Genomic DNA, 26,983 nt, shown 5'->3' with positions numbered 1-26,983 from the left:
ACTGGAAACGATTTATCCGGAGGCTGCATTCATTGTAGCTGGGGATTTTAACAAGGCTAATCTGAAAACAAGACTCCCTAAATTTTATCAGCATATCGATTGCGCAACCAGGGGTGGAAAGACCCTGGATCATTGTTACTCTAACTTCCGCGACGCATATAAGGCCCTGCCCCGCCCCCTTTCGGAAAAGCTGACCACGACTCCATTTTGTTGATCCCTGCCTACAGACAGAAACTAAAACAAGAAGCTCCCACGCTGAGGTCTGTCCAACGCTGGTCCGACCAAGCTGACTCCACACTCCAAGACTGCTTCCATCACGTGGACTGGGAGATGTTTCGTATTGCGTCAGACAACAACATTGAGGAATACTCTGATTCGGTGTGCGAGTTCATTAGAACGTGCGTTGAAGATGTCGTTCCCATAGCAACGATTAAAACATTCCCTAACCAGAAACCGTGGATTGATGGCAGCATTCGTGTGAAACTGAAGGCGCGAACCACTGCTTTTAATCAGGGCAAGGTGTCTGGTAACATGGCTGAATACAAACAGTGCAGCTATTCCTCCGCAAGGCTATCAAACAAGCTAAGCGCCAGTACAGAGACAAAGTAGAATCTCAATTCAACGGCTCAGACACAAGAGGTATGTGGCAGGGTCTACAGTCAATCACGGACTACAGGAAGAAACCCAGCCCAGTCACGGACCAGGATGTCTTGCTCCCAGGCAGACTAAATAACTTTTTGCCCGCTTTGAGGACAATACAGTGCCACTGACACGGCCTGCAACGGAAACATGCGGTCTCTCCTTCACTGCAGCCGAAGTGAGTAAGACATTTAAACGTGTTAACCCTCGCAAGGCTGCAGGCCCAGACGGCATCCCCAGCCGCGCCCTCAGAGCATGCGCAGACCAGCTGGCCGGTGTGTTTACGGACATATTCAATCAATCCCTATACCAGTCTGCTGTTCCCACATGCTTCAAGAGGGCCACCATTGTTCCTGTTCCCAAGAAAGCTAAGGTAACTGAGCTAAACGACTACCGCCCGTAGCACTCACATCCGTCATCATGAAGTGCTTTGAGAGACTAGTCAAGGACCATATCACCTCCACCCTACCTGACACCCTTGACCCACTCCAATTTGCTTACCGCCCAAATAGGTCCACAGACGATGCAATCTCAACCACACTGCACACTGCCCTAACCCATCTGGACAAGAGGAATACCTATGTGAGAATGCTGTTCATCGACTACAGCTCGGCATTCAACACCATAGTACCCTCCAAGCTCGTCATCAAGCTCGAGACCCTGGGTCTCGACCCCGCCCTGTGCAACTGGGTACTGGACTTCCTGACGGGCCGCCCCCAGGTGGTGAGGGTAGGCAACAACATCTCCTCCCCGCTGATCCTCAACACTGGGGCCCCACAAGGGTGCGTTCTGAGCCCTCTCCTGTACTCCCTGTTCACCCACGACTGCGTGGCCATGCACGCCTCCAACTCAATCATCAAGTTTGCGGACGACACAACAGTGGTAGGCTTGATTACCAACAACGACGAGACGGCCTACAGGGAGGAGGTGAGGGCCCTCGGAGTGTGGTGTCAGGAAAATAACCTCACACTCAACGTCAACAAAACTAAGGAGATGATTGTGGACTTCAGGAAACAGCAGAGGGAACACCCCCATCCACATCGATGGAACAGTAGTGGAGAGGGTAGCAAGTTTTAAGTTCCTCGGCATACACACCACAGACAAACTGAATTGGTCCACTCACACAGACAGCATCGTGAGGAAGGCGCAGCAGCGCCTCTTCAACCTCAGGAGGCTGAAGAAATTCGGCTTGTCACCAAAAGCACTCACAAACTTCTACAGATGCACAATCGAGAGCATCCTGGCGGGCTGTATCACCGCCTGGTATGGCAACTGCACCGCCCTCAACCGTAAGGCTCTCCAGAGGGTAGTGAGGTCTGCACAACGCATCACCGGGGCAAACTACCTGCCCTCCAGGACACCTACACCACCCGATGCTACAGGAAGGCCATAAAGATCATCAAGGACATCAACCACCCGAGCCACTGCCTGTTCACCCCGCTGCCATCCAGAAGGCGAGGTCAGTACAGGTGCATCAAAGCTGGGACCGAGAGACTGAAAAACAGCTTCTATCTCAAGGCCATCAGACTGTTAAACAGCCACCACTAACATTGAGTGGCTACTGCCAACACACTGTCAATGACACTGACTCTACTCCAGCCACTTTAATCATGGGAATCGATGGGAAATGATGTAAATATATCACAAGCCACTTTAAACAATGCTACCTTATATAATGTTACTTACCCTACATTGTTCATCTCATATGCATACGTTGATACTGTACTCTATATCATCGACTGCATCCTTATGTAATACATGTATCACTAGCCACTTTAACTATGCCACTTGGTTTACATACTTATCTCATATGTATATACTGTACTCGATATCATCTACTGTATCTTGCCTATGCTGCTCTGTACCATCACTCATTCATATATCCTTATGTACATATTCTTTATCCCCTTACACTGTGTATGACAGTAGTTTTTTTTGGAATTGTTAGTTAGATTACTTGCTCGTTATTACTGCATTGTCGGAACTAGAAGCACAAGCATTTCGCTACACTCGCATTAACATCTGCTAACCATGTGTATGTGACAAATAAAATTTGATTTGATTTGACATTAGGGAGAGGCAGGTGTAAGCCGAGTGACCATAGGGTCCAATGAGCAGCACTAGATGAGTCAGGGAGCCAGGGTTGCACATTCAAGTGGATGCAAATGTTATACCTGAGGAAGTAGGTGAAGTGATTGGTGTACTTTTTTTACAAGTCTCTCCCTTCTCATGTTAAACTAGGCTTTATGATATACCCTATAATAGCTTTTGTGCATAATCCCCTCCAGTGTTATAAATGCAAAAGATGTGGGCATGTATCAAGTGTATGCAGACAGAAATTATATCATATACCAGTTGAGGTTATATGCTGCAACTGTGGTCGCGAATATGCGCCCGAGTTCCCGGATCGCCCTGATTTTCTTTCCCCTTTCATATTTTATTTCACAAAGTGTAATGGATTTACACTCCAGTCCAGTTTGTGGCGGTAATGCAGCTTTTGGTTGCCAACTGCCATTTTAGAAGTCACAGAAGAAGAAGAAGTCTTATTTTCGTGGACAGATTTTCGGCAGAGTAAATCAATGGAGTAATGCAAATGATACTTTAGTTCCTCTCGTTTCGCTACTTCCGCTCTGCTGAAAGATATTAATATTTTCCATATTGGATAAATATTTTGGTTAATTGCTGCAAAATATATTTTACGATATTCTTATTTTCCTGGAAAAGATAGGTAAGTGTTTGCTAACTGTTAATTGTTCACCTTCTTTGGCCGGTGGTTTATTTGATTTCTGTAAAGGTGTCCAGCAAGCTAACAAGGCCTTGGCTGTTACTAGCTGGCTAACGTTAGCACTGGTAGCTAGCTATTTGCTTAACTACGCGTATGAACCTTGATACTAGGTTTTATATATTTTAAATGTTGTATTTCTATCGTTAAAGCGATTATTTAGCTGGATGTAAAAGTTACAAATTGTGACAATCCAGTCAGCTTTAACTCGGTAGCTAACGTTAGGGGGCGGGACGGTGCTTAGCCGGAGACTTAACTAAGAAATGCACACCGCCATCCAAGCTAGCTTCAATTCACAACGTTTTAGTTTGCTTGACCACAGATTTAATGTTGGCTTGACTAGTTCGCTAGCTAGCTTGCCACCAATATAAACGTAGGATTCACTTGTCTACATGTATTTTATATTTGACCTCATGGTTGTCTGCATTGAAATTAACGGGTTAGCTTTTCTGATGCAGTTACATATTTACCCAACGTTACCATCGGAAAGAAACGTTATAGATCGTTATAGAAGATACCAACTCTTACCTTTACGCTTCTTTACACTGAGCAGCAGCGTAAACAAGCGTAACGGTAGGGTCTTTAGCATCATGCTAACCTTTTACAGTACTTTAGAGGTTTTTGCTCAATGGGAGTAACTATTGTAGCAGGGCATCATTTGCAAATATACATGTTAGAAAAGGGAACGTTTTTGTTCCCTACAAGTTGCTAGTGTCCATCTGTAAAAAGCAGCTGAAACAATATATTTGGGTTTTAGATTAGAATGTCAAACTGAAATTGTGTTTTTATCTGATCTATTTTCCCCCTTTTTCTCAGGGGAATGGCTGCTGCCGAGGTGAACAGTAGTTCTGCTCTGGTGATGGAGGAAAAGGAGCCTATAGAAGTCACCACCGAAGGCGAGCACACAGAGAACTACCAGACACTAATTGATGCCGGACTGCCGCAGAAAGTGGCTGACAGTCTCAACAAAATATTCTCTACTGGTGGGGCATCCGTCATACAATGGCTGAGTAATCTATTTTCCAAAGAAACATGGTGTTGCTCAAGAATGCATGAAGTGGATAAAGGCCAGATTGTAATAGTACAAATCTGTCTTGTACCAACAGGGTTGCTGGCATACGCTGACCTAGATGAGAGGGCCATCGATGCTCTGCGGGCGTTCAATGAAGTGGGAGCGTTGTCTGTACTGTCGCAGTTCAAAGAAAGTGACCTGACCCATGTCCAGGTGAGTTAGTGTGACCGGAATGAAAGAGAAGTCAGTTTAGATAATTGCATTCAAATGAGTCTAGGGGTTTATAATTTTTTAAATAATTTTTCCTTTGATCATAACACCAATACATGCATCAACTCTGCTGTGGTTTGCTTTCCAGAACAAAAGTGCTTTTCTTTGTGCAGCTATGAAGACATACAGACAGAGGGAAAAGCAAGGAAGTAAAGTTCAGGAATCCTCTAAGGGTCCTGCTGAGTCCAAGATCAAGGTAAAATGCAGCTGTTTGAACATTCATTCAGTGGGTCAATAGAACCTGCTGTGTGTGTGAACCTGCTCAGGTTGTGTAGTTCTGTTGTGGTTATGCTGTTGTCGACGTGTTCTGCAGGCTCTGCTGGCGCGGACAGGATACACCCTGGACGTCACCACCGGACAGAGGAAATACGGAGGGCCCCCACCAGAGGAAGTGTTTAAAGGAGCACAGCCTGGGATTGGAACTGAGGTAAAGCTGCTGGAGATGCTCGGTTTTCAAGTAACACTATTTGAAAGGTTTATGGTCATCGCGGCAAAGCTGTTAACTGATATAGAGTAGAGAGATGAATGTCAATTGAGAAGTTTATAGCAATACCACAGCATTCTTCCACGATCACACTGGAACCCTCATTCAGGCGGTTTTTTGCCTTTAGGTGTTTGTAGGAAAGATCCCCAGAGACCTGTATGAAGATGAGCTGGTGCCTCTGTTTGAGAAGGCGGGCCCAATCTGGGATCTGAGGTTAATGATGGACCCCCTGTCGGGTCAGAACCGGGGCTACGCCTTCATCAACTTCTGCAGCAAGGATGCAGCAGCTGAGGCGGTGAAACTTGTAAGTCCTTGCAGTCAGACATAGTCTTAGTTTACCTTCTAAGAACCAAAGGGCTGATTTCCCAGACCCAGATTAAGCCTTGTCCTGGTTTTGAAAACCACTTTCAATAGGGTATCTTCATTGAATGTGCTTTTTAGTCTAGGGCCAAGTTTAATCTGTGTATCGAAACCGGCCCAAGATGTGATGCATATTTAATTTTGGAGGGGTCATCGGCCAGCCTCCTGCTACCTTATCAACCCTACAAAGCCATCTTTCCTCTATTCTTGTTTTCAGTGCGACAACTATGAAATCCGGTCTAGGAAACACCTTGGAGTGTGCGTATCTGTAGCGAACAACCGCCTATTTGTCGGCTCAATCCCAAAGAACAAGACCAGAGAGAGCATATTGGATGACTTCAGCAAAGTCACAGGTCAGTGAAAGTGCAGACACCCCAATTTGGTTAACTTGGCTGGCTTTATGTTCTGTGGGTAATCATTGGTCAGATATCAGTTATGTCACTCTCGTTCTTGTTCCTCCAGAGGGGCTTCAGGAAGTGATCCTCTACCACCAGCCGGATGACAAGGAGACGAACCGTGGCTTCTGTTTCCTGGAGTATGAGGACCACAAGTCTGCAGCCCAGGCACGCCGCTGCCTCATGAGTGGCAAGGTGATGGTGTGGGGGAACCCAGTCACTGTGGAGTGGGCCAACCCGGTCACTGAGCGTGACACGGATGTCATGGCCAATGTGAGTCATCTCTCACTTTCTCTGTCCATTTCTCGCTTCCGCCCCATCTTGTTTTACATCAACACATGAACAACCCCCCCCTATGTCTTCCACGTCTGACTTTTATTTATACTTCTCTAAACGGAGTCCAACTTTGTCCGTGTGAGTCAGCAGGCGAAGGTCTTGTTTGTCAGGAAGCTTGCCACCTCCGTCACAGAGGAGCTACTAGTGAAGACGTTTTCTGCCTTTGGCAAACTGGAGCGGGTGTATAAGCTCAAAGACTACGCCTTTGTCCACTTTGAGGACAGGGACGCTGCTGTGAAGGTGGGTTACCCAAGGTAAAAAAAAAAATATTTTTTTATCATTCTTCGGATATCTGATTTAAAAAAAAATTCTGTTTTTCTCAGGCAATGGTAGACATGAATGGAAAGGAGCTGGGGGGAGAGGCGATTGAAATAAGAATAGCAAAGAAGAAGAAGGCGCGGAAGACTCAGCGCCAGACCACCAGAAACCCAGGGTGAGGCCACAGAGACTGGTATTGACTTATATCTGATTTAGTAGATCTCCCATCATGGGATTACATTGAAAGTTATGTTTTTCCTGTTTTTCAGCAGGAATAACGATTACAACCAGCCACCGCCACGCATGCCTCCACCAGATAGGGGCAGGGGCCGTGGTCAACGCGGAGGCTACGCCTCCTACCCTCCAGACTACACCAGCTACGATGACCACTACGGCTATGACTATCATGACCCCTGCAGGGGTTACGAGGACCCCTACTACGGTTACGAGGACCCCTACTACGGTTACGAGGACCCCTACTACGGTTACGAGGATCCCTACTACGGTTACGAGGACCCCTACTACGGTTACGAGGATGTGTACAGCGAGAAGGGCCGTGGCAGCAGGGGAGTTCCGCCCCCTCCTAGGGCCCGTGGAACACCACCCACACAGGGCCGAGGGGGCTATGTGCAGAGGGGGCCACCCATCAGAGGGCCCAGGGGTGGTAGAGGGGGCCGTGGGGGACTTTTTCAGCCACAGAGGGCCCACAGTACCCGAGGAGCCAGGGGGAACCGTGGGGGCAATGTGGGCGGGAAGAGGAAGGCAGAAGTCTTCAACCAGCCTGACTCAAAGCGCCGGCAGACCAACAAGCAGAACTGGGGGTCCCAGCTCATCACCCAGCAGCAAGGCGGCGACTATTCTGATAACTATGGTTAAGGTAATGACACCCTGGAGTTTCACAGGGTTATTATGGGCATTGGTGGAAGTAGACACATGAAAAAGGTATTTGACGACAAAAAAAAGTTGAGCAAATTTTGAATGTCTTTTTAATCTTCATCCCTTACAAAAAAAACAATGAATTGTCTGGAATTGCATTTTGAAATGTGAATGTAACCATTTTGCTGAATAATTACTTAATTACTACATGGGACGTATGTTTTAACACATCACTTATACCTAAAAGTGTAGGTCTAGTGTTTTTCTAGAGGTAGATAAATAGTTTTTTTTAAATGTATATTATTATACCTTTTTTCTTTGGGAAGCCATAGCAGTTTGTTCTCTTTTGTATTTATACATACTTTTCAATTAAACTCAGTTGAGCATCATTCAATTGCCAGTCTATTCCTCACCTTACCTAAAATATCACATTTGGAACACTATTTTGTCTACTTTTCGCTCAAGGAATAAATCAAGAGACCAAATTAAATTGTAGAATACCAAAAGACTCCATGGCAGAGCGCACAAACAATATATGAATGACTGAATATTTTATTTGAACCCTTTTTCTTTTCCAGGAACTCCTTGTCTTTTTGCAGTCTTTCCATAGAGAAATGCTAAGAGCAAACACCTTTGGTTCAATGACATCATCATTTTGTTTGTTTTGTCCTTCTATTCCAATTTACACAGGTGGTGAGGTGAGAGCGACAGCGCTTGAGTGAGAAACAAACTCACCCTGAACTTTGTTCCTTACAAAAGGGTGAGCTATTACTAGTAGTGTCTAGCCCAAACCGTGCTGAATCTACAGATTATTTTGTGAGAAGACCGAATTCCAAGATGTCTCCTGGTCTGACACAATGCTGTAGCTCTGCGCCACCTCCCACTGCCGATGCGGTGGATTGAGACCCAGCCCATGCAAACAAAAGTCTAGTTTAAACTAATGGATTTTAATGGTCATTTTGTTTATTTGATTTATTATGCTAATTACAGAGCAATTTGCTTGCCTTGCATATGCCATTCAATGTTTTCTCGTCAACTATTAGGATAATGATTTTTGAGACATGTCAGCAAAAATCACTAGTGATCAAGCTCCACTGCATATTTCTGGTCTTTTTTCCATGCAAGTCAAGAAGATAACAATAAAAGAAATCCTGTGAAGGGGCCCGGCTTACAAAGTGTAGGCCAACTTCTAGACTAATCTCTTGTGGACAGATGAAATGGTGAGAATCTCCAGGCTCATATAGAATTATGTGATTACGAGCAGCAGCAGTAGTTCCTGGTTTGGGGTTTTCGTCATTGATTTAAGTGGATCGAATCGGGTTTGGGCGTCGGCAGTGTAAGAACTGGTGCGAGGAATTTAAGCATGTTTGCGGATAAACGGTTACCACATCCAAAGTCAACTGTCTATTTCGTAAAAATGTATATAAACAATTGTACGTTTTAATCATGTTAGGACACTAGGCATTACATTTCTGTAAAACCAATTTAGTGTGGCTAGTGTCAATCTATTCCTTCACTCAGGGGACCCCTGTCAACGATGAAGGTCCTATCCACATAAATTAAACCTCAGTGACATGAATTATTTAGACTTCCCCTCACACTAAAGACAGTATGGCTACCTTCCTCTTTAGTACTAGGCCATACATAGTCCTTTTAAGTGACGTTGTAAAAAGGCTCTCTTTTCACACACTGAAGGTCCTATGCAATGTCAATCCATTTGACATCAATGTAAAGGACTTCCCTCACAATATGGACACAGCCTAGACGTGCCCTCCAATTTTAAGTGGCATTGTACACTGAACAAAAATATAAATGCAATATGCAACCATTTCACAGATTGGACTGAGTTACAGTTCATAGAAGGAAATCAGTCAATTGAAATAAATAAATTAGGGCCTTATCTATGGACTTCAGATGACAGGGTAGGGGCGCAGCGATAGGTGGGCCTGGCAGGGCATACAGTTGAAGTTGGAAGTTTACATACACTTAGGTTGGAGTCATTAAAACTAGTTTTTCAACCACCCCACAAATGTCTTGTTAATTAACAAAGTATAGTTTTGGCAAGTCGGTTAGGACATCTACTTTGTGCATGACACAAGTCATTTTTCCAACAATTGTTTACAGACAGACTATTTCGCTTATAATTCAGTGGGTCAGAAGTGTACATACAATAAGTTGACTGCCTTTAAACAGCTTGAAAATTCCCAGAAAATGTCATTGCTTTAGAAGCTTCTGATAGACTAATTGACATAATTTGAGTCAATTGGAGGTGTACCTGTGGATGTATTTCAAGGCCTACATTCAAACTCAGTGCCTCTTTGCTTGACATCATGGGAAAATCAAAAGAAATCAGCCAAGACCTCAGCAAATAAAATTGTAGACCTCCACAAGTCTGGTTCATCATTGGGAGCAATTTCCAAACCACGTTCATCTGTACAAACAATAGTACGCAAGTATAAACACCATGGGACCACGCAGCTGTCATACCGCTCAGGAAGGAGATGCGTTCTGTCTCCTAGAGATTAACTTTGATGTGAAAATTGCAAATCAATCCCAGAACAACAGCAAAGGACCTTGTGGAGCTGTTGGAGGAAACAGGTACAAAAGTATCTATATCCACATTAAAATTAGTCCTATATCGACATAACCTGAAAGGCTGCTCAGCAAAGAAAAAGCCACTGCTCCAAAACCGCCGTAAAAAAGCATTCTTAAAATAAAATGGTGATCCTAAGACAGGGAATTTTTACTAGGATTAAATGTCAGGAATTGCGAAAAACTAAGTTTAAATGTATTTGGCTAAGCTGTATATAAACTTCCTACTTCAACTGTAGGTCCACCCACTGGGAAGCCAGGCCCAGCCAATCAAGATGATTTTTTTCCCCCCCACAAAAGGGCTTTCTTACAGACAGAAATACTCCTGAGCACCCCCTCAGACGGTCCTGCAGGTGAAGAAGCCAGATGTGGAGGTCCTGGGTTGGCGGGGTTATATGTTGTCTGTGGTTGTGAGGCCAGTTAGATGTACTACCAAATTCTCTAAAATGATGTTGAAGGGGGCTTATGGTAGAGAAGTTAACTTTAAATTCTCTGGCAACAACTCTGTTTGATATTCTGGCAGTCAGCATGCCAATTGCAAGCTCCCTCGAAACTTGATAAATCTGGAATTGTGTCGTGTGACAAAACTACACATTTAAGAGTGGCCTTTTATTGTCCCCAGCACAAGGTACACCTTTGTAATGAACATGCTGTTTTAATCAGCTTATTGATATGGTGAAAGAATTACCATGGCAAAGGAGAAATGCTCACTAACAGGGTTGTAAACAAATATGTGCATGAAATTTGAGAGACATGAGCTTTTTGTGCTTATGGAATGTTTCTGGAATATTTTATTTCAGCACGTTACAAATTGTGTTTATATTTTTGTTCCGTATTAAAAGGCTGTCATTTCAGTTTTTAGCACAAATGAATGGGAAACTACTAGCTCTGTATAATATCAAAGCCTATAGCCAGGTAATTTGACCTGGAGGTTAATCTAATCCATGTGATCTGGTATAGCCTAGCTAGCTGCAGAAGCTGTGGTCTAATAGCACTCCAATGACTATCTGGTAATTGGGAGTTATCACTTCAAACCTCTCAGTACTGGGCCTATCAAATTGATCTGGTGGTGAGTGCCTGTCTTTGTTTCTGCATCGGTGTGATACTTGGATATGTTCATATACAATGATAATGTAATTATTATAATTATCTTTTCCTTGTTTTAATGAGACCATGATACTCTTATAAAACATGCATCATTAGCATGGACTGCTGTAGTACCCACATGCTATCCTTGGGACATCCCAACCTCATTGTGGAAAGTGGAAATTTCAGATGGTTTAGGTAAGGATTATTGTTAGGGTAGGGATGTCAAGGATCCTGAATACCACTGACAATATCACAACATGGCTGCTTTTACTCTGAACATCTGATTTATCAGCAAAAAAGTAAACATTACTTTAAATGAGTCCTGTCTTGAGTTGTTGGCACCAGCCAGATGTCATAGTGTATAGTGGTCAGCAGAGGGTGCCAGAAGATGTGTTTTTACCTCAACATCCTGAAGGCTGTCAGCAAAAATTGTACCTTCAAATTCAGGATGCAGTGTGTGCACCCCTAGGTAAAGCTAGGTTCTCTGCTAGAGCACGATTGCCAAACCAACCAAGAAATAAAACCGATACAAAAGGCCAGGGTTTTCTTTGTTTTCTCTTATCTGTGTATCGTCCTACCCTCAAAGGGTGTTACGGGGATAGGTCTGCTTCCTTCCTCTATGCACAATGTGGCAACAATACCCAGTAGACCATTACCTTGGGGAAGCGCTGTAGTCGACTATTCTCTAATCACCCCTCTCTTCTGGGTGTCTCATTAAAAGTTGGAGGGAGACAGATGGTGCGGTTTAAGTCAAGCATGGCTGACTTCAAATGTCAGCTTCTCTATCTCTGTGTGTGATGTTTAGTGTACATCTTAGGCAGTGTTCAGCCAGGCAGCCTAATTCTGATTTTAAAAAACTCACTAAATTTGTCTTTTGACCAGTCAGATCAGCTCTGAAAAGATCTTATGAGCACAGCCTGACACTCTTCTCCGTCTCTCTCCTGCCCTGAGGGCGAGTGTGTATTCCTAAATGGTCCACCCTTCAGGGTTGAGTGTGGATAGATTGGTGGGATGAAAGTATAAACCGTGTTGGGGTTAGGAGTTTAAGAAATCCTTCATATAAAAACATTTTTTATAATACACAACACCACAATCATACATATTGTACATGTAATAGTTTGATAAAATGTATTTCCATTATTACTCAAAAATAAAAACACCCTGAACCCTGAGAACAATGTACAGAAAAAAAGCTAAGGAGAAGCTCCCCTTGTAGCTGAATGCAACATATCATACAGAATAGGTCAAACTTTCAACCACTATATTGAATAAGTATGCAGTTCATATACAGTAGGACCTCAGATTGGGAATCCAGGTTCTTTCAAAAACTTTGAAATGTTTGTAATTTTGCAATGTACTGGGGGGAAAGAGTTCAAACAATTATGGATATTATGAATTGAGTATTTCCATGTATTGGTCAACTGGATATGGTCTAGACTCCATCTCTATCATGGACTCAGAAGTACAGCAGTTTATTAGTAAACATTCAACATAATCCTTTTCTCTAGGCCAATTTAAGACCTAACACAGGGACACTGATGAATAGTCATTGACTGTAAATGCTGGATAAAGTGGTTCAGTGAAGGTGGACTGGAATGTGTGGAGGTGGGTCAGAGTGTCAGAGTAGACTAGGTAGAAGGACAGAATGCCTTGTGAGGAGTTCAGATACACCCCAACTCTGTCAGTGCTGGAAGAGGGGGCAGGTATGACCGTGTGCTCATTGTTGTGCCAGGCAGAGAGTTTGAGGAAACCATGGTTGAGGAGTCTTAGGCTCCAGGATTTGTCATTGTAACCAAGCAAACAGTTACGCCCTTTTCCAACCCTGCTCATGTGTTTATATGCCACACCTACATGAAACCCTTTCCCACTACACTCTGCCTCCCAGTAACAGCACCCAGTCAGACCCTCTCTACACAGCACCTGAGGACAGTCATTAAATCTCTCTGTGTGAGGCAAACATAGACGATCATCTTCCTCCCATGTCACAGTTCTTCCGTTGTTAGACAGAGAGAGCGTTTTGTGTGCTGTGTTAGGGTCCAGTGTGAGCGCACAGGCATCTGCAATAAATAGAGGTTAGGAATCGGTACACATGCCAAGATTAATTTATGCATTTAGGAGACTAGAGAAGTTAACGATGAAAAACATACACTTCTTCAGGCCTGGTTTTAAGTAGCACTCTTCATTGTGTTCCACACTAAGGGAAGCAGAGGAACAGTGATTTAGTGACAGAAACAAGACTTGTAACTCAGTGAAACCGGCACTGAATAGTCATTCAGACACAGGTTAAGCCTAGTTTTGGACTAAGGAGCACTTTCAAGTTACTTGATTTACTTTAGAATGAAGAGTGGATCGCCCAGTACATCAGAGAGCAGTCTCACTCCTCTGTCTCCTGGGTGATTGTAGCTCAGATCCAGCTCTCGCAGGTGTGAGGGGTTTGACCTCAGAGCTGAAGCCAGAGAAGCACATCCTTCCATTGAGACAAGACAGCCAGAAAGCCTGCAACAGGAAGACATCACTATTTTAAAAGACTAACTACTCATTTCATATATGTACATGGTTAATTAATGAAATGGGCTGTCTAATGAAATGGGCTGTGTATGACAATTTCATAATCTATAAAGTTAAATTCATAACTACCTCAGTGTCTCCAGTTCACAATGTTTACTCCCCAGTCCAGCAGAGAGCAGCTTCACTCCTGAATTGTGCAGGTTATTGTCACAGAGTACTAGCGTTCTCAGGTATGAGGGGTTTGAACGTAGAGCTGAAGCCAAAGAAGCACAGCCTTCCTCTGTGATGCCACAGGATGACATCCTGCAGGAAGAGTTCAGAGAAATCTTGAAAATATTAAATACCACAATATTTGTGAGATTGTTTAAGGTGTAGTTACAAGGTTAAACCTTTAACATTTCTACCTGCAATGAGCACCAAATGCCAGTTACATCTTAGTAGCAGAGGAATAGAAATCCACGAGCGTAAAACGTACTTTGTAGAACGCTGTCTGATGGTGTAAAAATCAGCCTTTTTGTTGTGACTAGCCCGTCCGAATGTCATGTGTGCAACTTCCTGTATTATGATTGGGCCTCGTTGGCGTGGTTGATAAGGTAGGAACCAGTACTAAGGCTGGGTTTACACAGGCAGCCCAATTCTGATCTTTTGCCCAATTATTGTCAAAGGATCTGAATTGGGTTGCCTGTGTAAACCCAGCCTGTCATTTCAGGTGTTTCAAAGTAGTGTCCTTAAAAGAGTGGCTGTTTATCCGACTTTTCAGATATTTCTCTCTCCAGGCTAAAGATCACGAAACGTCGGGATGTGCGTATCACATTAGGAGCTTCTGTTTATGCTCTACTTTACACACATTCTCTGCTCTACTACTTTGGTGAATGGTTAGATCAAAGCTGAATCAATGTTTGCAAGCTCGCATAATCATAACAGAACTGAGTATAATAGTATTAATGTATGTTATTGTAAGACAAAAAATACATTTTTCCTCCCATGTGGCCGAAACTCAACATTATGCAAAATAAACAGATAAACTATGCTATGGTTTGTAAACACCATCTGTGCAAAAATCTGGTCACTACATCATTCAAAAACACTGTATAACTCAAGAAAATCTAAATGCATACCCCCCATCAACTGATTGAAGTCAAATAGTTGGTATGCAGATGCTGCATGGACGTTTCATCAGTAAAACTTGAATAATTATCATTCCCGATTGACAGTGACAAATGTGAAGGGAAGGCAGACTTGACAGGTTTAGCAAAAATGTCTAGCTAAATGACCACAAAACACGCCCACAAGGCCTTTTCGCCTCAATTTGTAGGGACATGGGCTAGAGGTCGACCAATTAATTAGGGCCGATTTCAAATTTTTATAATAAATCTATAATCAGCATTTTTGGTCGCTGATTTTGGCTAATTACATTACAATCCACGAGGAGACTGCATGCAAGGTAAGTTGCTAGCTAGCATTAAACCTAAAAAAAAAACGTTTTTTAAACTATCTTCACATAATCGTTGCAATCCTGCGTTGCATATAATGAATGCGTTGACTGTTAATGTATCATCGAATCACAGCCTACTTCAATTTCGCCAAACTGGTGATTTAACAAAAGCACATTCGCGGGGAAAAAAAGCACCCTGTCCCTAACCATAAACATCAATGCCTTTCTTAAAATCAATACACAGAAGTATATATTTTTAAACCTGCATATTTAGTTAAGAAATTAATGTTAGCAGGCAAAATAGGAAAATTGTGTCACTTCTCTTACGTTCAGTGCAAGCAGAGTCAGGGTATATGCAGCAGTTTGCGCCGCCTGGCTCTTTGCAAACTGTGTGAAGACCATTTCTTCCTAACAAAGACTAATTAAATTTGCCAGAATTTTACATAATTATGACATTGAAGGTTATTCAATGTAACAACAATATTTAGATTTAGGGTTGCCACTCGTTCGATGAAATACGGAACGGTTCCGTATTTCACTGAAAGAATAAATGTTTTGTTTTCTAAATGATAGTTTCTGGATTTGACCATATTAATGACCAAAGGCTCATATTTCTCTGTGTTTATTATAATTATATCTATGATTTGATATAGCAGTCTGAGTGGTGGTAGGCAGCAGTAGGCTCATAAGTATTCATTCAAACAGCACTCTACGGCGTTTGCCAGCTGCTCTTAGCAATGCTTGAAGCACAGCTCTGTTTATGACTTCACACCTATCGACTCCCGACATTAGGCTGGCAAAACTAAAGTGCCTATAAGAACATCCAATAGTCAAAAGGTATATGAAATACAAATGGTATAAAGAGAAATAGTCGACGTGTCATAATTCCTATAGTAACTACAACCTAAAACGAATTAACTGGGAATATTGAAGACTCATATGAAAGCTGGTGGTTCCTTTTAACATGTTCTCATGTTCTGAGAAAGGAACTTAAACGTCAGCTTTTTACATGTCACATATTGCACTTTTACTTTCTTCTCCAACACTGTTTTTGCATTAGTTAAACCAAATTGAACATGTTTCATTATTTATTTGAGACTAAATTGATATTATTTATGTATTATATTAAGTTAAAATACAAAAGTGTTCATTCAGTATTGTTGTAATTGTCATTATTACAAATAAATATATAAAAAAATAAAAAACTCCCTCACTCTTCGACCTCCTCCACGAGAAAATTACCCATTTCTTTTCTGTTTTTGTTGGCTCCCCCACGTGGGGGTTCATGCTCTCTGATTGGCTCAAAGTCACGTTGTTGGCCACTGACGAACATTGCGATTCTACAAGTAGAATGGTAGGTTCGTCACTACCGGGTCGGCATGCTGCAGTTACCGCTTTTGTTCTAGCAAGAGAAAAGGAACGGCCTCCCACTGTGATAAGTACCTATCGGCAGTGAGAGCATGGTGTGTTTTCTGCTTTAGTCAATAATTCCATAAGAGGTCAAGGTCTCTAGCTTTTCTTTACTACTGAACACGCTTCTCTTTCTGAAAAAAAAAATTGCACATACATCAAAGTCTCCAATTTCTGTAGTCCAGTAGAGAGCAGTTTCACACCCGAATCTTGTAAATCATTGCCACCCAGGTCCAGCTCTCTCAGGTGTGATGAGGTTGAGCCAAGAGCAGACTCCAAAGCTGAACAACATTCCATTGTTAGATTGCATTGATTTAGCCTTAGGAAAAAAATATACAGAATTATGGTTAATAGTCATAGCCTCCTACTGTCTATACAGAAATTTAAAAAAAATCATTCAAAATAGACTACACCAGAAAGCATGATTTGGCCACAGAGGATCATTAGTTTTTAGGGAAAACAATAAGCTGTGGATTGTTTTAAATCACATTGCCTACAAATCAGAAGGGTGAATTTGGGCAGTGTATGCTGAAAATAACAAATAGATGGTTGAGTTGCGACTGTCAGTGAAAAGTGGAGGCCCAGCTAGGCATACTTTTATTTAACTAGTCAAGTCAGTGAACAAATTCTTATTTACAATGATCGCCTAGGAACAGTGGGTTAACTGCTTTGTTCAGTGCAGAACGACAGATTTTGTAGCGATGAGACAAGATAATAATTACTAACAATTGGATACCACGAAATTGGGGAGAAAAGTAAAATAAAAAATATATTTAAAAAAGGTATACTTAACTGGAAATCAACCAATTCTCAGTCATTAACAAACAGGTAAAATTATGTAAAAATTGGAAGTGTGTAGGCTACGGAGAGAAACAAAGTGATGTGGGTGCTGGATATGGAGGTGTGTGCTAGTGGATCTGGACAGGTGTGATGTAGTTGATGTTTGTTTATAAAATATATAAAAAAGGAATAGTCTGCAAATGTGATGATGAATATTGGCTTACCCACGCTGCCTGAGGTAGTCTACACACATACTAGAATTACACCTAAATGTGGCACAAACAATTTGCTCACCTCAAGATCTTCAGTTTACAGCTTTGACTACACAACCCATCACAGAGCAGATCCATACGGGAGTGCTGCAAGTCATTGTAACTCAGGTCCAGCTTTCGCAGTAAGTTTGTTGACTTTATAGCTGAGGCCACTACTCCCCAAGACCTCTCTATGAGGTTACAGCCAGCAAGTCTACAATAACAGAGTAAATACAATTAAACTAACCTCTACAAATGTGTAGGTACAGTGCTTTCGGAAAGTATTAAGACCCCTTCCCTTTTAGTTACGTTTCAGCCTTATTTTAAAATGGATTAAATACATTTTTCCTCATCAATCTACACACAACACCCCATAATGACAAAGCGAAAACAGGTTTACAATTTTTTGTAAATGTATAAAAATAAAAAAGATACCTTTATTTACACAAGTATTCAGACCCTTTGTTATGAGACCAGGGTTAGGATTACAGGCACACACCTGTCTATATAAGGTCACACAGTTGACAGTGCATGTCAGAGCAAAAACCAAACTGAGGTCGAAGGAATTGTCCGTAGAGCTCAGAGACAGGATTGTGTCGAGGCACAGATCTGGGGAAGGGAAACAAAACATTTGTTGCATTGAAGGTCCCCAAGAACAGTGGCCTCCATTCTTAAATGGAAGAAGGTTAGAACCACCATGACTCTTCCTAGAGCTGGCCACGCGGATAAACAGGAAAGGGACGTGACCAAGAACCCGATGGTCATTCTGGCAGAGCTCCAGAGTTCCTCTATGGAGATTGGAGAACCATCCAGAAGGACAACCAGCTTTGCAGTACTCCACCAATAAGGACTTTGGTAGAGTGGCCAGACGGAAGCCACTCCTTAGTAAAAGGCACGACAGCCACTTGGAGTTTGCCAAAAGGCACCTAAAAGGACTCAGACCATGAGAAACAAGATTCACTGGTCTGATGAAACCATGATTGAACTCCTTGGCCTGAATGCCAAGCGTCACACATGGAGGAAACCTGGCACCATCTCTATGGTGAAGCATGGTGGTGCCAGCATCATACTGTGGGGATGTTTTTCAGCAGCAGGGACTGGGAGATTAGTCAGAATCGAGGGAAAGATGAACTGAGCAACGTACACAGAGATCCTTGATGAAAACATGCTCCAGAGCGCTCAGGACCTTGGAAGGTGAACCTTTGCCCCCAGTCTAACAGGACAACGACCCTAAGCACACAGCCAAGACAACGCAGGAGTGGCTTCAGGACAAGTCTCTGAATGTCCTAGTGGCCCAGCCAGAGCCCGGACTTGAATCCGATCAAACATCTCTGGAAAGTCCTGAAAATAGCTGTGCAGCGACGCTCCCCATGGAACCTGACAGAGCTTGAGAGGATGTGCAGAGAAGAATGAAACTCCCCAAATAGGTGTGCCAAGCTTGTAGCGTCATACCCTAGAAGACTCAATGTGCTTCAAAGGGTCTGAATATTATGCAAATGTGCTAAATGTATTTTTAATACATTTGCAAAAATGTATAAACCTGTTTTTGCATTGCAATTGTGGGGTATTGTGTGTAGATTGAGGGCAAAAAACGATTCAATCAATTTTAGAATAAGGCTGTAACGTAACAAAATGTGGAAAAAGACAAGGGGTCTGAATACACTGTATGTGCATAATTAGATTAACACTCACAAAGCGTTTCTGCAGTACTTGATAAGTGGAATCAGCCTCTTTCGACCCTCCTCACAAGTGTTGAACTTCTTTAGGTCAAACTCATCCAGAATCTCCATTGACATCAGCACAGTAGCCAGAGTTGTGCATTTAGCAGGTGAGAGCTTTGTTCCTCCACGATTTCCTGACCTCAGGTACGCTTCAACCTCTTCAGTAAGTGTATTGTCATTTATTTCAGCCAAACAGTATACAAGGTTAATGGATCTCTCGGGGGAGTTGTGCAACCTCAGCTGTTCCTTTATGTAAAACTTTGTTTCTTCAACACTATCTGCATAGCTCTCCGTCTCTGACAGTAGGTCTTGTAGGAGTCTCTGATTGGAGTCCAGTGAAAGGCCAAGAAGGAAGCGGAGCATAAGGTCCAGATGTCCATTCGCACTCTGCAAGGCATTGTGCAATGCACTCTTCAGTAACACATGGAAGGATGGTTTTTCATGTAGAACCAGCTCTGAAGACTCAGAGCCAGACACTTCTTCAGCCTCATCATCATCGAATGACTCTGAGTGTTCCTCAGGCTCTTCCTCCAGAGTTGAGTTTTCTTCAATAGTGGACTCTAGACTTTCTCCAGACACATCACTCTGCGAAGCATCTGAATGGTCTCCGTTATCACCCAACAAAGCCGCAGAACCTTCTTCCAGGTCCTCCTCAACAAACCTCTTATGGAGGAAAGACTCCAACACACAATAGTTATTGGTTGTGTAGCAGTAGAGTAAATACAGAGCGGCAAAGTACTCCTGGATGGTGAAATGCACAAAGCAGTAGACTTTCTCGCAGTAGAGCCCATCTTCTTGTTTAAAGATTTCTGTGCACAATCCAGATTTCACTGAAGCTACATTGATGTCAAGGCCACACTCTATCAGATCCTTCTCATAAAATATGAGATTGCTTTTCTTCAGGTGTTCAAAAGCTAGCTTGGCCAGCTTTAGAATGATCTCTTTATCTGATTCTTTGATCCTCCGCGCATCTGTCTCATTGCTGTTATGATACTTCTGGTTCTTCAGGTTTGTCTGAATGAGCACGAAGTGTGTGTACATCTCAGAAATTGTTTTAGGGATTTCTTTGCAGTCATTTGTCAACATCTCCCCTAGAACCATAGCAGTGATCCAGCAGAAGACTGGAATCTGGCACATGATGTTGAGGCTCCTTTTTGTCTTTATGTGGGAGATGATTCGGTTGGCCAGGTTCGCATCCGAACAGAATCTCTTCCTGAAGTACTCCTCCTTCTGTGAGTCATTGAACCCACGCACTTCTGTCATCTGTGTTATGTTCTTCCTGGGGATCTGATTGGCTGCTGCTGGTCGGGAGGTTATCCAGAGGCGAGCACTGGGTAGCAGATTCCCCTTAATGAGATTTGTCAATAGCACATCAATGGGTGCTTCTTCTGTCATGTCAAACAATATCTTGTTTCGATTGAAATCCAGTGGAAGTTGGCTTTCATCCAGACCATCGAAAATGAACAGAACTTGACAACCTGCAATTCTCTTTGCATCTATTTCTCTAAGTTCATTGTGGAAGCTACACAGAAGGCCATGAAGACTGAACTGTTTTTCGACCAAATTCAAATCCCGGAAAGGAAGCAGAAATATGAAATCCAGATGCGAATTGGCTTTTCCTTCTGCCCAGTCAAGGATGAACTTTTGTACAGTGACTGTTTTTCCAATCCCAGCAATGCCCTTGGTCATCACAGTTGTGATTATTCTGTCCTGTCCAGGTAAAGGTTTAAAGATGTTGTTGCAGTTGACAGGAGTGTCTTCTGATGTGCATGTTCGGGATGCTGTCTCAATCTGCAACACCTCATGTTTGTTACAGAGCCCTTCGGTCTCTCCTGCTGTGATGTAGAGTTTTGTGTAAATATTGTTGAGAAGAGTTTCATTTCTGGCATTGCCTTCAAACAGGTGCTTACAGCGGCCTTTCAGTCTGGCTTTATGCTTCTCTTTGACTCTCTGTATGAGAGAATCCTCTGCAAGGACAAAGTTACAGGGACACAAAACACACAGATTAAAAAAGGTAAGGTATGTGATGATGACCAGCAGTTGAAAAGCACACAAGTGAAATAATCACATTGCCAAATCACCACATGATATCTACTTAGCAGTAGGAAGTCTTCTATGTGTCTGCTTTGCTGTAACTTGGATGTGCACCAGGTACAGGCTGTCAGGCCACCCTTCACTTACTGTAGAAACAGGACAGAAACACAATCAGTTTATGGTGCTAAAATTAAATGTTGAGGATAAATGCCGAGTCCATTTGATCCAGTTTAGGATACTGTAAAAACCCACTACTACTATGACTGCTACTGCAAGTACACTAATCATTTGCATAATACACTAGTCTATAGTGTTCGAAAAATGTATGTCTTACCCTTGATCACTGCTTTGTGGAGCCACTGACAAGTCCACTGGAATATACAAAACATAAACATTGCTTAGGATACAAATAATTTGGAATTTGAGTGGCACATTCTATATGAAGAAAAAAATAAGCAAAGCACAAGGTCTACCTAATGAAACTAATGTTATTCATGAGTAATTATAAAATGAAGTTACTGTTTTAAATGTATTCAGATGCTGATTAGAATCATAACAGATACACTTACCGCTCTGTTGAGATGACACGTTAATATTAACAGAGCCCAAAATATAGTTGTTGTTGAGGTGTGGTGCAACATTAGTGCCTCCCGACTGGGCTGTGTAGGAATGTCCAAAAGCATGTGCTGCTAACATGAGGGATGGGGAGGAGGAGACTGGTGGAATGGATGACAGGAGAGGAGGGCCCAGTGAAACCGAGGATGGGGAGGAGGAGACTGGTGGAATGGATGACGGGAGAGGGCCCAGTGAAACCGAGGATAGGGAGGAGGAGACTGGTGGAATGTATGACGGGAGAGGAGGGCCCAGTGAAAGAGGATGGGGGGTGGAGACGTGTGGTGAAACAGAGGATGACAGAGAGGAAAGGTGAGGATGAGTAAGATGTGGAAAGGGGGGTTGCTGTGGTGAAACGGAAGAATGGAGAGGCTGGCAGTTTGATGAAAAGGAAGAGGATTGGAGTGAAGCTTGTGTCTGCTCCGTGGTAGGTTGATCTCCTAGACCTAGAGAGAGGAAAGAGAGTTGGATACTACATACTTGTCACTTACAAAAACTCTGACTTAGGGATAGCCCCCTTTGTTTCAATTTTCACCTAAAATGACATACCCAAATCTAACTGCCTGTAGCTCAGGCCCTGAAGCAAGGATATGCATATTCTTGGTACCATTTGAAAGGAAACACTTTGAAGTTTGTGGAAATGTGAATTGAATGTAGGAGAATAACACAACAGATCTGGTAGAAGAAAATACAAAGGAAAAACTTTTTTTTTCTTCTACGACCACCTTTGAAATGCAACAAAGGTCCCAGTTTTAGCCATCACTCTGGTTGTAATTCCGATTGTGTCCACAAGATGGCAGCAGCGTATGAAAAGTTTCAGACGGATAACTTGAAGTATGAGCGAACTACATGACATTTAGTGTGAAATCACCCAGGAACATTTGGGCGAATCGCGAAGGAGACATTTGCATTCATATGACATTTTTCTGCAAGAATATCGTCAAATCTGTATACTTGGACTTTGATTTAGCTTTTCCAGTATTAGTAGCCATATCATAAGTTAAACATTTACAAAACAACCCGTTTTCATAACTCTGAATATTCTTATAATTTTTGGCCAAAAGGAAAAGGCATACTGTTGCAAAAGGTTAGCAGCTACATTTTACGACCCGATACAGGGTTTCTGGATACTCCCATGAAGCCCAGCTCATTGGCTATCTAGCTAGCTCTGTTTGACTGCGATTTGTGCTTATTTGACAAAGCTAGAGTCGATCAAGTGAGAGTCGGCCTGCCATGAAGGCGTCGCTCTTTTTTCCTATAGGATATACTACCCCCCCTAATGATAGTGAAGTCTAGTTACGTTCTAGGATCTCTGAGGAAGACATACGAACGTGATTTGACCTGTTTAAACTACGTTTATGGTTAGATTTTCACAGATTCTTTGAAAATTGAACAAGTGGAAATACAAAATCAATTGTGCATGCTATATGGACCTTTTTAGGATATGAAAAGGATTTTATCTAACAAAAATTCATGTTATCTCTGGGATGATAAATCAGAGCAAGATTTCAGACTGTAAGTACACATTTCATCTTCAGAGGTGAATTTATCAAACCTATCGCGGTGAAAAAAGTGTTTTGTTGTTAGGCGCTCTCCTCAAACAATGGCATGGCATTTTTTCTGCAGTAATAGCTACTGTGAATTGGACAGTGCAGTTATATTAACAAGAATTTAAGCTTTCAGCCAATATAATATGTACCGACATTTGTTGTTTCTCTAAAATGTGTGATCATAACACAAGGCGCTGCATGATTTTACAACTCTCCCGTAGACGGGACGCCTATCCCTAACAAGTTTTAATTTGAAATGGCTTACTCCTTTTCCTGTTGCTTGAGGGTGGGTCGTTGTGTTCTTGTGGTATCTGTCCAGGCGTGTCAATGGCGGGGGAACTCTTAGGGCTCTCCCTACACCGGAGACAGGATGCTGATGGTGGACAAGACCTGCCAAATATCTTTCTAATACATGGCTTGGTGCCAAGATTCTTCTTCCACTCAGGTTTCTGCAACAATAATCGTGAATAAGACTACACAAAATGTCATTGGTAAAGTTATTGGTATTGCTTGAAAAGTTGTTAGAAAGAAGTTATTGCTTTTTAGCCAAATATACTGAATATTTTAGAAAATGGATGACTGACGACATCATTGTTTAGATGACACTTGTTGAGAATTGCAGATTTCATTGACAGATATAACATGTTTAATCATCAACATAAGTGGTAATATGGGCTTATGTAATGCTTTAAAGTTACATTGTAAATACAGGAAATAAGCAATACACACACAATTAAGAGAATAAATTAAATGTTCCATTAACTGTAGATTTACAGAGCCATTGACTGACCTTTGCCATGGTGCGTCTCTTTTTGCTGTCCATGGTGTCCTTCTCCAAAACGTGTTCTTACAGGCTGCGACCAGTTTCCCCCTCTTGTCTATTTCATAGAGGCTGGGGAAATCAACAGTACCATACAATTGAATGTTCATTATGCTCGGGAAAACAATTTGCATGCAGTCTCTTGTCTGTAGCTTATATGGGTCATTCTCATGTCATTTTTTATGTGATTGCCTCTTGGATCACTGAGATTAGGATCTGTACATATCTATTTCATAATTATGTATTTTTAATCAGATATATATTTTACCACAAAATCATCATTAACAGTTTCATAGTCTAACAAATTCAAAACAAATCATTTTCTAATATATATATATATATATATATTTTTTATTTACATTGCTCCCCTCATGAAAATGCTTGAGTTAAACATAACATTGAAGATAAAAATAATTTCCCAATTTCAGAGTTTTAGTATTGAGAATGCCAAGTAGGGTTAAGGGGGTGTTTGAGAATAGGAACCTCATGCTGATGGCATTATGCAGAAATCACTACACCATTTCATGGTTGCTAAAATTCTAATAGTTCACCTAATTTTAGTTTGTGACAAAACAAGCAGTCATTGTACCATCTAAACCACCGAAATATCCTTCTATAACCAAAAATATTGTATATTCAGCTGTTTGAACACAAAAAGGAAACATAGAAATAATACACATAGAACAGATCTACCACTTCTTAGATTTGCTTTCAACTGGAATGATAGATCTATAACTCACATTTATATGTGAATTTGGTCAGGAATCCCAAAAAGTTACATATTGTAGCTTTAACTTGTGTTCATCTAGGGACTACTCTTGGGGATGATGCATCATGGATGAATACGTTTTTACAGAAACTTGAAAAAGTGTCACGGTAATGTAAAATTCAACTAGTATACCATTTTAATGATTTATGGACAAACATGTGTTAAATTAAAATAAAGTAACATTTAATTTAGGGTGAAAACGTACAAAATAATATTCAATAAGAAACTTAGCCAAGTGTCAGAATAATAGTTGATTTTTGCCAATGCATCATGGTTTTGTAACTCAATTTCCTACAGACTGGTTTCATTAGAGAGATCTAACCAAATCATGAGAAAACAAAAATATATTTACTTGATACATTGGAAAGAATTAACAAAAAAACAGAGCAAACTAGAATGCTATTTGACCCTGAACAGAGAGTACACAGAGGCAGAATACCTGACCACTGTGACTGACCCAAACTTAAGGAAAAGCTTTTACAATGTACAGACCGTAGGCAGACCTGGCTCTCAAGAGAAGACAGGCTATGTGCACATTGCCCACAAAATGAGGTGGAAACTGAACTGCACTTCCTAACCTCCTGCCAAATGTATGACCATAGAGACACATATTTCCCTCAGATTACACAGATCCACAAAGAAATTGAAAACAAATCCAATTTTGATCAACAACCATATCTATTGGGTGAAATACTACAGTATGCGTCACACTCAGACTCAGTCTAAAAGAGCGCGAACTGTGCGGGGCAAACATCACCACACGCTACAACCGGATCTAGCTCTAGACAAATAAGTAGTCCAGATCGCTAGCATATGAGAAGTACTCGTCTCACTACAAAGGAGAGGAATGGAAGAGATGGTGTTCGCACCTGCGAGACAATCTAACGTTTACAATAAGTAACCTAGTTCACTTAAAAATTTTTTTTTATATATATATATTGCAACAGTGAAAAAATGCAGCGTGGACTGCAGAAGCAACTTACCCGAATAGGCCATTGTCCTCGTCCAAAGCGGGCTTTGTACTGTACTTTTATTTCCAAGCCCATTTGCTTTGCATATCCCTTCAATGTATGTTTACTCGTCAACTATTATGATAAAGATTTGTATGAGACAATCCAGCTAAATTCACCGATGGTGCACATTTCGGGGTTCATTTTATTCCAGGAATGCAATACAAGCACAAGAAAAAATGATTTTATAGTAAAGGGGCGCGGTTTACAGACTGCATTTCCTTGCCAAAAACGAACGTCCATCTGAATCCGAGTCTCGCGGCCTAAACAGACGGTTTCCCTCCAATGATTCATATATACACTAGATTACTGATAGGGGGCGCTGTGTTGAAATGAAATCACCGAGTACGACAGGCGTAAAGCCCATTCCCAACAAAGCAGAGTTAAAAAGTAAGAAATATTTGCTAAATAAAAAAGGAAATAGTACATTTTAATTTAACACTTTTTGGGTCACTACATATTGATGTGTTATTTCCTATCTTATTATTCTACAATGTAGAAAATAGTTCAAATAAAGAAAAACCCTTGAATGAGTAGGTGTGTCCAAAGTTGACTGGTACTGTATATAAAAACATTTTCCTTAAAGTAGAATTTTGATAGATGACTAATGTCACTGTCCCCACTACCCTAAAAAAAATGTCATCTAAATACTGTAGAATTTCATTCATTCCTATGCAGGACTGCTCCTACTAGGGAGTGCAAATATGGCCAACCGGTGGCTTCAAAACCTCTCAATGGCCAATACATAGCATCAGTAATCCAGCGTTTGTAATCCAGGGGTTGTACACATTGGTTGCAACCCACAATGAAACAATGTCCCAGAATTTTTTTTAAAGTAATCAGTGTAAGTGAATTTTTTCATTTTTCTGCAACTTTGAACCTAAATCCAATAACATGGTTCATTTTTTTTCACATTGATTGACAACTCAACCAAATGTAAATCAAAACGTTGAACTGATGTCTGTGCCTACAGGCTATATAGAATTAGTG

At 41.7% G+C, this 26,983-nt stretch overlaps 2 protein-coding genes across 6 annotated transcripts; one reads left to right on the top strand and one right to left on the bottom strand.

Moving 5' to 3' along the window:
* Positions 1 to 3,176: 3,176 nt before the first annotated feature.
* Positions 3,177 to 8,610, top strand: LOC112265707 (heterogeneous nuclear ribonucleoprotein R). Of its 4 annotated transcripts, XM_024443265.2 has the most exons (12): positions 3,178 to 3,367; positions 4,238 to 4,404; positions 4,528 to 4,646; positions 4,792 to 4,899; positions 5,017 to 5,130; positions 5,315 to 5,491; positions 5,765 to 5,900; positions 6,010 to 6,215; positions 6,366 to 6,518; positions 6,602 to 6,711; positions 6,806 to 7,413; positions 8,103 to 8,610. In XM_024443265.2, the coding sequence occupies exons 2-11, from the start codon at positions 4,242 to 4,244 to the stop codon at positions 7,410 to 7,412; spliced, it is 1,893 nt and encodes a 630-aa protein (XP_024299033.1). In that variant the 5' UTR covers positions 3,178 to 3,367; positions 4,238 to 4,241; the 3' UTR covers position 7,413; positions 8,103 to 8,610. The 4 variants fall into 4 exon arrangements, with proteins under 4 accessions (XP_024299034.1, XP_024299035.1, XP_024299033.1 ...); XM_024443266.2 differs by lacking the exon at positions 8,103 to 8,610 and having other exon boundaries at positions 3,177 to 3,367; positions 6,369 to 6,518; positions 6,806 to 7,801; XM_024443267.2 differs by lacking the exon at positions 8,103 to 8,610 and having other exon boundaries at positions 3,177 to 3,367; positions 6,809 to 7,801.
* A 3,534-nt stretch (positions 8,611 to 12,144) lies between these two features.
* LOC112265706 (NACHT, LRR and PYD domains-containing protein 12) lies at positions 12,145 to 26,210 on the bottom strand. Of its 2 annotated transcripts, XM_024443260.2 has the most exons (12): positions 25,967 to 26,194; positions 24,185 to 24,286; positions 23,660 to 23,843; positions 21,802 to 22,290; positions 21,568 to 21,603; positions 19,170 to 21,165; positions 17,521 to 17,691; positions 16,604 to 16,765; positions 13,731 to 13,904; positions 13,425 to 13,589; positions 13,241 to 13,287; positions 12,145 to 13,150 (listed from the first exon to the last, which is right to left on the bottom strand). In XM_024443260.2, exons 2-12 carry the CDS (start codon positions 24,215 to 24,217, stop codon positions 12,615 to 12,617), a joined length of 3,993 nt encoding a protein of 1,330 aa, XP_024299028.2. In that variant the 5' UTR covers positions 24,218 to 24,286; positions 25,967 to 26,194; the 3' UTR covers positions 12,145 to 12,614. The 2 variants fall into 2 exon arrangements, with proteins under 2 accessions (XP_024299028.2, XP_024299031.2); XM_024443263.2 differs by lacking the exons at positions 12,145 to 13,150; positions 13,241 to 13,287; positions 13,425 to 13,589; ... (1 more) ...; positions 16,604 to 16,765; positions 17,521 to 17,691 and having other exon boundaries at positions 19,166 to 21,165; positions 25,967 to 26,210.
* Positions 26,211 to 26,983: the final 773 nt, after the last annotated feature.

Source organism: Oncorhynchus tshawytscha, linkage group LG13 (genome assembly GCF_018296145.1).
Source record: "Oncorhynchus tshawytscha isolate Ot180627B linkage group LG13, Otsh_v2.0, whole genome shotgun sequence".
In the NCBI taxonomy this organism is placed as follows: Eukaryota; Metazoa; Chordata; class Actinopteri; order Salmoniformes; family Salmonidae; genus Oncorhynchus; species Oncorhynchus tshawytscha.
The sequence above is the reverse complement of the archived record's forward strand: the minus strand, read 5'-3'. Positions and strand labels throughout refer to the sequence as shown.